Source organism: Triticum urartu, chromosome 6 (assembly GCF_003073215.2).
Source record: "Triticum urartu cultivar G1812 chromosome 6, Tu2.1, whole genome shotgun sequence".
In the NCBI taxonomy this organism is placed as follows: domain Eukaryota; kingdom Viridiplantae; phylum Streptophyta; class Magnoliopsida; order Poales; family Poaceae; genus Triticum; species Triticum urartu.
In genome coordinates this window covers 78,401,055-78,411,902 of record NC_053027.1, presented here as the reverse complement: position 1 = coordinate 78,411,902, position 10,848 = coordinate 78,401,055, and the positions used below count along the sequence as shown (strand labels likewise).

General features: G+C 50.6%; 1 protein-coding gene across 1 annotated transcript; it reads right to left on the bottom strand.

The window, feature by feature from the left end:
• Positions 1-2,370: 2,370 nt before the first annotated feature.
• Positions 2,371-3,963, bottom strand: LOC125514716. The gene has a single exon (XM_048680061.1). The coding sequence runs from the start codon at positions 3,879-3,881 to the stop codon at positions 2,526-2,528; it is 1,356 nt and encodes a 451-aa protein (XP_048536018.1). The 5' UTR covers positions 3,882-3,963; the 3' UTR covers positions 2,371-2,525.
• Between the last annotated feature and the right edge of the window lie 6,885 nt (positions 3,964-10,848).

Here is a 10,848-nt window from a genome sequence, read left to right as displayed (position 1 = left end):
ACCCATTGGTCACAAGTGGCCGGTTCGAGTTCGGGACAGTTGCGGACGTGCACGCGAGGGGATATGTGCACTGTGAAGTGAGGCTTGACATTTAGCGAGAGGGGAAAACAAAGACAACGTGGGATGACAAAAGGCCACGAGAAGACAAGAGAGAAGAGAGCGGCCCGAGAGAAGGTGATGAAGGCAAAGGGAGAAACGACAACGACGACGGATGCAGGTTTTGTAAAATGACGGCAACGAAGTTCCGATGCAATGCAAATGATGACATGATGAATGCAACAAACAAATGAAACATGTGGCAACAAAGAAAAAGCAAGGAAGTCGTCTGGAGCGTCGGTCTCGGGGCGTCACATCTCGTTCATCAAATGACAACACATGTCTATGGTCAGAAAACTTAACCATCTTTGATTAACGAGCTAGTCAAGTAGAGGCATACTAGGGACACTCTGCTTTGTCTATGGAATCACACATGTACTAAGTTTCTGGTTAATACAATTCTAGCATGAATAATAAACATTTATCATGATATAAGAAAATATAAACAACTTTATTATTGCCTCTAGGGCATATTTCCTTCAGATACACCTCCTTCTTTTATTCTCAATGCTTTAGCAAACAATGTAAGTGCGATATGAGTTAATAAAGCAGCCATGAAGGCCTTCCCCTAAAAACATCTCCTTTACTCGGCAGCTCCACTTCTACCTATTCCTCCCTTTTTGTTGTCGTGTCCTTTGTCACCAGCGAGACGTTGCTTGCGGGCCATGGCCACCACCCATTGTTTCTGTTTCTTTTATCCTGTGATGGTTGTGTCTTCCCCCACCACCCCTTTACCTTTTGACAGAGAGAAACACCACTACGGCGAGCTGCGCTTGTGGATGCGACGCAGTGGAGCGACCGACCCATGGTGGAGGTTGTTGTGTCCAGCATCGGAAAATGTTGGGACTGACGACGACGACGTGGGACGCGCTGCGACCGATGAGGTGCGGTGCGGGAACCGGCCAAGGAATTTGCTTCAACCGACAAGGATGGTGGTGGGATGCGGCGACGGTGGCCGCGGTAAGTTGCTGCAGTTTTAGCTTTTTGCTGGAACCTCTGCTGATTTTGGCTGGAACCAACTTTCAATTTTGCGGCAACATGAGAGGATAGTGTTGGGCGACTGCGGTGGTGGCCGCCATGATTTTGCTACATAGACTTTTTGATGGAACCATCATTTGACTTGCGGCAATCGGCGAGGGTGGTGTTGGGGCGGCAACGACGGTGGCTGCCGTGATTTTTGCTGCATTGGTGTTTTTCGTGGAAACGATATCATTGTTTGCTGGAAACTACTTAAATTTTGCTGGAACTATATCAATCTTTTGTTGGAACCATGGTTTTTTGCTCGAACCATGTCAATGTTTTGTTAGAAACCATGTCTTTTTTGTTGGAATCATATCAATTATTTGCTGCAACCATGTTTTTTGTGCTTCAAACTGGCAACGCCCCTACTCTCTGCGTTTTTTTGCTATACCCTGCCACTCGCACGAGCGGAGAGCCATCCAGTGACAGGAGGAGGCGAGATGCGGGGTGACAATGACGACCTCATGCATGGGGGAGAGGGAATTGCTGGGGACGCAATGAGGAGGACGCGATCGGGATGGGCGGAGGTTCGCGTGGTCTATTACCGGCGTGCGTGAGATAAAGGGAGAAGTGTGTGTTTGACCAATCAACACGAGATCCAACGGTGAGAGGCAGTCCCATCGAACGCCTGGAAACCTACCGGCCGAAAGTCAGGCCAGTCGGCCGACGCCTAGCACTGGCCGGAAAATGTTTCCATGTATAAGAAAAATGTATATACAAAAAATATACAATGTGTATGAAAAAATGTTGATAATGTATTTAAAAATGGTTAAACGCGTACAAAAGTGTTGATCATGTATTTAAAAATGTTAAACATGTATAAACAAATGTTGGTCATGTGTTCAACATTTTTAATGGCAATAAAGATTTTTCACACACAATTTACCTTTTTTGTATACACCATCATCATTTTTATATACATGTTTAATATTTTTTAAATACAGAACTAATTTTTTTAGTAAGTTTTTTGATGTCTACATTTACTAAATGTGAGTTATACATGTTTCTATACATGATAAATATTTTTATATACACATTTAACAATTAAAAATACATGGTTCAAGTTCTGGTGCTCGCATCATTTTTGGATTTATTTCCTATCGACGACGAGGTGCTTACGATGACTTCGTAAACCTCAAGATAATATGCTGACTCAGTTTCTTGAATGTGCTCATGGGAAGGATATGCGTATGTGCATTTATAGGGATGAGTGTAAGCGTGTGTGTGTGTGTGTATATATATATGAGTGTTTGCATCTGTATTGTGTTAAAAACCCCAAAAGACATCCGTACAATTTTCACACATCCATGAAACAAAATCAAGATCACATGCATGAGACACACGGCAGAAGTTTATTTCCCGAAAAAGAAAAACAAGCGTTGTGATGGGCATGTGCTGAGGTACTCGAGCTATTTTTGGCGAGAAGTCAGGACCGATCTATCGGACGACGCAAAGAGCGCCTCGCGGTCCATCTCGTAGCCGCACAAGTATTTCCACGCGTGGCACTCGACGCCGTCGGCAAGCTTCTCGAGGCATCCCGTCGTGATGTTCAACATGAAGACGCCCTGGCTGGTGCACCCTCCTCCTTCTCCGACGGTGAATATCACCGTGCCGCTCTTCTCGCCGAACCACCGCAGCTTAAACGCCGTTGTCATGGTAATCCCGAGCTCGGGTAGGCTGATGAGTTTGAGTCGGGCCTGTTCGTGCCCCTCCCACTCCCCGCCGGCAGCCGTCTGGGTCTCGATGTTGATGCAGAAGTCCGTGCATCCCAGGAAGCCCACGTCGAGGAGACTCAGGCGCTTCCCGTCAGGGGAGGTGCCCAGCAGGCGCTCGCCGGCGTAATAGTGCGACTGCCGGTAGGGCACCGGGCACACGTCCATGGGCTCCGACGGCGCGCCATCGAGCCGCACGCCGAACGCCTCGTGGTGCATGGGCCAGTAGGCCGCGCCGCCGACCACGACGGCGTGGCCAAGACCGCGCAGCATGTTGGCGCTGATCTTGGCGCCGGGTTTCCTTTCTTCCGGCCCCCAGCGACATCCGACGCCGGCGTCGGCGTCGGCAGAGGAGCAGGAGCGCAGAGCCGTGAAGCTACGGCGGTTGTAGACGAGGAGCACGCGGAAGAAGCACGACGGCGCGGGCACGTCTAGGTCGTCGCCGGTGAGTATCGCGCACACGTAGTGCCCGGGGCAGTGGTCGCCGGAGAGCGGAGGGAGCATGGAGATTTCCCCCGTCATGGGGTTGCACACGCTGAGCGTAAGGCCGTCGGCGCGCGCCTCGCGCCGGAGCTCCAGGACGACGCGGCCGTTGCGGGATGCGACGGGGCGGGCGTGGTCGAACAGCCCGGTGGCGACGTGTTCGAGCTGGGGGCGGGGGCCCAGGAGGCGCGAGGCGGCTTCCGTCGGGACGAAGCGTGGCGGCAGCGCGGGGGAGGCGCGGGGGGCGCGGGCTTCCTGGTGGAAGAAGCCGAGGGCGAGGTGGGGGAGGAATTGCGCGGGCGGCGGCAGAGAGCGGGAGATGGCGTCGGCGTGCGTGGCCACGGCGTTTACCGAGTGACTGCACGTAGCCCCGCAGCGGACGATGTCGGTGGCGGACGAGGACACGCTGGATAGGATCGCGGAGAGGACGTCTCCGGGCAGATCCCTTTTTTTCCCATCGGCGCCAGCGCGCCGGCTCCGGCGTCGGTGTTGGCGCCGCCACAGCCACCCGTTGGTGTACGGTGGTGGCGTCGCCGAGGGATGGGCGCGGTCCCGACGAAACGGCGGCATCGGATCCGCGTATTTTTAGGTTAGGTTTCCGATATGTTTCAAGTTGCAACGACTGGCGAGCCCACGAGTCCATCAACTAGGTGCCTGCATATTTATGCACCCCCTGAGATCGATCCGAGTCTTTTTTTTTTTGATCGGTTATTTTATGTCTGGGACCAATCCGAATCGGAAGCTGCATCGATCATCCAGGCCTTCGGGCCTAGCCCCTATTAATAGGTGCATCCGTCCAGGCCTTGGGGCTGGCCCCTATTAGGCCCAGTCTATTTAAAGGATGGTTAATACTAAAAAAATTGTCCGTGCGTTACAACGGGAGAAATAAATCATCACACATCTGAAATGGCTCGTTCATGTTGTTACCTAATTTTATCACCATCGTCAGTAATGGTCATATTGTCCACCTATTTGTGACGAAGATGATCAGTCTCAATGCCTTAAGGTTGGTCATCACACTCTAGCACACCTTTTTGCAAGTCCTCTTTGCATGGACCTGTAATTTTGTCGACTCATAATAATGGTGGAGCATAGATGGACAGATTTTTGTCCACTGCAATTTAAAACTAAAAAAGGTGTACATTAGGAATAATCTTCTTGCTATCATCCAAACAAATCTTCTGATTGATTTGTATTTCCCAAAGCGATAGTATATTTATAGGCAGATCATTTGCCTACTGCAGAAAAGTATATCAAAATAATCTACATACATGTTTAATATTTTGTTAGACAAAAATATGTTAAGACCGCACAATATGGAAAATAAAATAATTTAATGTTCAAAGAGATATGGAAAATAGAAATAATGGAACCTTTGTCTTGGGGAATATTGTGACCCTCGTAAGTCGATTCGTCCGAAATTATGGTCATATTATGTGATGCATATGCTAGTTCGTTGGAGAGATACAAATTAAAACATCTTAGCTTGGGAATTTCTATGTATAGTAATACATATCAGTCTCTCTGTTTATTGAGTGCAGAACCATGCACACTACAACCACATTGGGAATTGAACAAACATATACACAGAACTAAAATTTATACCGCAAAATAATAGATAAGTAATCCGGATGCAACTGAAACACCACGAGGAATGTACATGTCCCTAAATCTAATAGCAATTGTTTTTAGGGGAACTGCAAATGTAGTCGGTATGAGGTTATGAGGTCACGACAACTGAAACAGATTAAAGTAAATCAACCAAATGAAGTGATCATCATGCTCATCAAAAATCGTTCCAACGATGCCAGGTTCCAGCTCAACTGTAGGTGGATGGTGTGCAAAGCTATTCTATGTCAGAAGAGTGAACCGTGGATCTCCATAGATTGGTGTAGTTGAGCATGAAAACAATATTTGTGATGTCAACATAGTACCACATGTCCCGTGAGCTCGAAGCCACCATCCAAGATGAAAAAAAGTTCGTTGCTGCAATGTTTTACTTCTCGGTCCTGCTACATGTTCCTCTTTCTTCTTCTCTTGTTCTTTTTTTTCACGTGTCAATCCACAACACCATGGGACCATCATAGACTAAGGCATAGCCTAGTGGTGGGAAGAGGCTGATGCCTTCCCAACCACCCAGGTTCAAAGCATGGTATTTGCAATTTGGATTTGTTGCACCAATTATACTATAGGGGTTTCTTTACAGTCTTTCCGTCAGATAAAAAACACCACGGAACCATCACCCCGACCCAAGCGAGCCAGGCCATGCACATGCATGTCCCAACAAGCCCCTCTCTTTGTTCTTTTTTTTCACCCAGCCACATATCATCTCAGACCAGCGCCTCACTCTCTGTTTCTCTTTTCTTGTCTTGGGCTGCTTGATGATTCTTGTGAAACTCCAGCCTATATAAATTGGTGGATTTTAATACAAAGGGCCGATGTAGGACTATTTATTTGTGCATCTAACTTTTTTTAGAAGAATTTGTGCATCTTTTTTTGAGACAAGAAGAATTTGTGCATCTAACTCAGTTTTCGTTCACACGACCATAGGTCAGGATTTGAGCACATTTGGGCTTGACTAACCTCGCAGGCCGGTGCACCTAACTCTTGAGGCCCAGCCGCCCCCACTACTCTAACCCTAGCCCTATCACCCCAGCCTCCCGATCCCCATCTCCTCCGCACGAACAGAGGGGCAGCGCTCAGCGCGCCTCGATCCAGCTCGCCGCCAACCTCACGCGCTCACTGGGTCTCCAGCCGTCACACGCACCACACGAACAGAGGAGCAGCGCTCAGCGCACCTCGATCCAGCTCGCCGCCAACCTCACGCGCTCGCTGCCAACAGAGGGGGAGCATGGAAGAAAGGAGGCGGCGAGCTGGGTCTCCAGCCGTCACACGCACCACACACACCACACGAACAGAGGGGCAGCGGTCAGCGTGCCTCGATCCAGCTCGCCGCCAACCTCACGTGCTCGCCATGCCGCCGCCCCTCCGTCCTGCACTCTCATCCGTCTGCCGCCTCCTTTCTTCCATGCTCCCCCTCTCGTTCTTTGCCTGGCCTCGCAGCTCCTGCTGCCTCTGCCCGTGGCGCCACTGCACGGCTCGGTCCCGTCAGGCACCACACCGGGGCCCCGTCCGTCTCCTTCCGTGAGACTCCAACTCCCCTGCACCTCGACAACCCCCTCCCGATGCGTCACGCGACCACCATGGTCGACCTCTACCGTTCAAGCGCCTTGCTCGCCTCGAGAACCACCTTTTCTTACCGCGCGCAGCGTTGCCGGCAGTGCCGCTGCTCGCCTTCCCCACCCGAGGTGTTGCCAAGGATTGCAGGTTGAATACTAAAAATTGCAGCGTCCTTTTTGTAAGAATGAAACGTTTTCCAGATCCACTTTAAAAAAGGGATTGGGGGTTGAATTATTAGAAAACTTAAGGACCTTTGTGTAAAAAGGATGCGACCGTGCACCTGATAGACTTAATCCGTGCTTTATTATCAGGGAAAGATATACAAAAAAATCATATGTGTATGAAAAACCTGGATCATGCTTTTTTAAATCAATCAAATATTTAGTTTTTAAATCAAGTATTTAAAAAATATTAATCAAGCATTTAAAAAGTTAAAGGTGTATAAAAAAGAAAAAGATAAACATTGGAAACCGGCTGGCCGGCTGAAAATTGCAACGGACGTGCATGGGCGTCACGCGCACGCATCTCAAGTGGGGCCCGCCCATCGCCCTCCCCTTTACATTTATCTCTTCAGATGACGATCCACTCATATTTTTACCTTGCTACGCTGTCATCTCCTTTGCATGTGTGTGGTCTGAGGTGGCCTTGCAGAATGTTATAGATGAGGCGCTGCCTGTTGACCGATCAGGTGCAAAGGTGATAGAATCCCTCCTGTGTGATGATAAATTTCAGCGTCAGTACATGGACATTGTTAATATTGCTAAGTATCGTGATTATTAGAAAATTTAGGATGTCGTAGGATATTATTCTATCTTGCCTTGTACTTCAAGATGATGATGCATATATGTGACGCCCCCGATTTAATCGTACACTAATCATACACGCAAACGTGTACGATCAAGATCAGGGACTCACAGGAAGATATCACAACACAACTCTACAAATAAAATAAGTCATACAAGCATCATATTACAAGCCAGGGGCCTCGAGGGCTCGAATACAAGAGCTCGATCATAGACGAGTCAGCGGAAGCAACAATATCTGAGTACAGACATAAGTTAAACAAGTTTGCCTTAAGAAGGCTAGCACAAACTGGGACACAGATCGAAAGAGGCGCAGGCCTCCTACCTGGGATCCTCCTAAACTACTCCTGGTCGTCGTCAGCAGGCAGCACGTAGTAGTAGGCACCTCCGGTGTAGTAGGAGTCGTCGTCGACGGTGGCGTCTGGATCCTGGGCTCCATCATCTGGTTGCGACAACCAGGTAGAAGAAAAAGGGGGAAAAGAAGGAGAAAGCAACCGTGAGTACTCATCCAAAGTACTCGCAAGCAAGGAGCTACACTACATATGCATGGGTATATGTGTAAAGGGCCATATCGGTGGACTGAACTGTAGAATGCCAGAATAAGGGGGAGATAGCTAATCCTGTCAAAGACTACGCTTCTGGCAGCCTCCGTCTTGCAGCATGTAGAAGAGAGTAGACTGAAGACCTCCAAGTAGCATCGTATAGCATAATCCTAACCGATAATCCTCCCCTCGTCGCCCTGTGAGAGAGCGATCACCGGTTGTTTCTGGCACTTGAAAGGGTGTGTTTTATTAAGTATCCGGTTCTAGTTGTCATAAGGTCAAGGTACAACTCCAAGTCGTCCTGTTACCGAAGATCACGACTATTCGAATAGATTAAATTCCCTGCAGGGGTGCACCACATACCCCAACACGCTTGATCCCATTTGGCTGGACACACTTTTCGGGGTCATACCCGGCCGCGAAAGATCAACACGTCGCAGCCCCACCTAGGCAGAACAGAGAGGTCAGCACGCCGGTCTAAACCTAAGCGCACAGGGGTCTGGGCCCATCGCCCTTAGCACACCTGCACGTTGCGAACGCGGCCGGAAGCAGAACTAGCCCCCTTAATACAAGAGCAGGCTTACGTTCCAATCCGGCGCGCGCCGCTCAGTCGCTGATGTCACAAAGGCTTCGGCTGATACCACAACACCGGGATACCCATAACTACTCCCGCGTAGATGGTTAGTGCGTATAGACCAAATGGCCAGACTCAGATCAAATACCCAGATCTCGTTAAGCGTGTTAAGTGTCCGCGAACGCCGACCAGGGCCAGGCCCACCTCTTTCCTAGGTGGTCTCAACCTGCCCTGTCGCTCCGCCTCAAAGTAACAGTCGGGGGCCGTCGGGAACCCAGGCCCACCTCTACCGGGATGGAGCCACCTGCCCCTTCAGCCCCCACCTCCGAACAGTACCACAGGTAATGTAACAGTGTAAAGTATATAGAATATGCCCGTGATCACCTCTCGAAGTGATCACGGCCCAGTAGTATAGCATGGCAGACGGACAAGAGTGTAGGGCCACTGATGGAACACTAGCATCCTATACTAAGCAGTAGGATAGCAGGTAAAGGTAACAACAGTAGTTGCAAGGACAGGCTATGCAGCAGTATAGGATTAACTGAAAGCAGTAACATGCTACACTGCTCTAATGCAAGCGGTATAGAGAAGAATAGGCGATATCTGGTGATCAAGGGGGGGCTTGCCTGGTTGCTCTGGCAAGAGAGAGGGGTCGTCAACACCGTAGTCGTACTGGGTAGCAGCGGCGTCGGTCTCGGTGTCTAGCGAGAGAAGAGGGGGAAGAAACAATAAATACTTAAGCAAACAGATGCATGGCGATGCATGACATGACAAGTATCGGTGCTAGGGTGCCCTAACACGGTATGAGGCGATACCGGTGAAAGGGGGGAACATCCGGGAAAGTATCCCCGATGTTTCGCGTTTTCGGGCAAAGGAGCCGGAGGGGGAAAGTTGCGAGTTTGATATGTTAGGGTTGCGTGGCGGACGAATGGGCAGCGTATCTGGGTTCGTCTCGTCGTTCTGAGCAACTTTCATGTACAAAGTATTTTGATCCGAGTTACGGTTTATTTTCTATGATTTATCAAAGTTTTATGTATTTCTAAAATTTATTTAATTAATTAAATCGAACATTATCCAGAATAGTGAAAGGTGATGTCAGCATGACATCACCATGACATCAGCAGGTCAAACTCAGTTGACTGGAGTCAAACATAACCAGTGGGTCCAGTGGGACCCACCTGTCATTGAGACAAAGGTTAAATAGGATTTGTTTATACTAAATAGGATTATTTAAGTGTGGGCCTCATTAGTCAGTGACAGATTAGTGTTTTAATTAGCAAGTTAATTAACCAATATTAATTAACTAATTAATTAAATTATTTTTATTTATATATATATATATATATATTTTAATCTCTTTTTTTGTTAAAATGTTCTGGGCGTGGGGGCCCTTGATCAGTGGCCCTGGCTGGCCTAGCGGGCGCTGGGCGAGCGGGTTAGTGGGCGGGCGCCCGTGGAGGCCGGACCTGGGCACGCACGGCACTAGGGGGCTCGGGCTCCACGGCTGGGCGCGGCCTCCGGCGAGGCCACCGGTCAGCGCAGAATGGAGGGGGGGACCGCGGCCAGCGGCAGGAGCCCCGGACGCCGTGGAGCAACGAGGGCGGCGTCAGGGCGTGGCCGGGCGGAGGCGGGGTTGGCACGGCTGCGCGCGGACAGCAGCCGCAGCAACAACGCGGCGAGGGCAGTGGCTGGGCACGGGCGGCCAACGCGGTGACGGCAGCGCATGGAGTGTGGGCGCGCAGGGAGGTGGCCAGCGCGCGACAGCGGGTCACCGGTGCGGCAACCACGAGCTCCTCGGGAGCTCGGGCGCGACGGCGGGGGCGACCTACGGCGACAGGAGGGAAAGGAGATGGGGAAAAAGGAGGAGGGGGCCTCACCGGGCCCTGTAGGTGTGCAATAGTGTGCGCGAGGAGGAGTTGGGGAGGCGCCGGAGCTCGAGGCAGCGGCAGTCGATGACGTGACGGCGACGGGGTGGCGATGACGACTGGCGACGGCGTCGGTTCGACGACGAGGCGAGGTCGCGGTCAGGCAGGTGTTGCGCAAAGGAGAGGAGGGCGAGGAGGAGTCCGGGAGGCGAGCATCGACGCGACGGGGTCGACAACGGCGGGCGTCAGGGCGGCGCGGTCGCCAGGTCTGCGCCCCCGATCTCGATCCAGATCGGGGGGAGGGAGAGAGTGGCGTGGGGGAGGAGTGGGGTAGTGGGCTAGGGTTTCGGTGTCCCCAGGGGTTAGTAGGTGAGGTGGGGGTGGGCCGGTCCAACCAGGCCGACTGGAGTGGCCAGCTGGGCTGAGGCCCAGCGTGCGGGGGGAGGGGGGTTCCCTTTTTTTTATTTACAGTCTTACTTTGCTTTTCTTTTATTTATTATTTTAGTTCTTATTTGTTTTATTTTAGTTTCCAAAAATACAAAAGTGGCACCTAAAATAGTGTTACAATTTATG

Bases quoted from the DNA above. Each gene is read 5' to 3' on its own strand.
- LOC125514716 (XM_048680061.1), bottom strand. From the start codon at position 3,881: ATGCCGCCGTTTCGTCGGGACCGCGCCCATCCCTCGGCGACGCCACCA.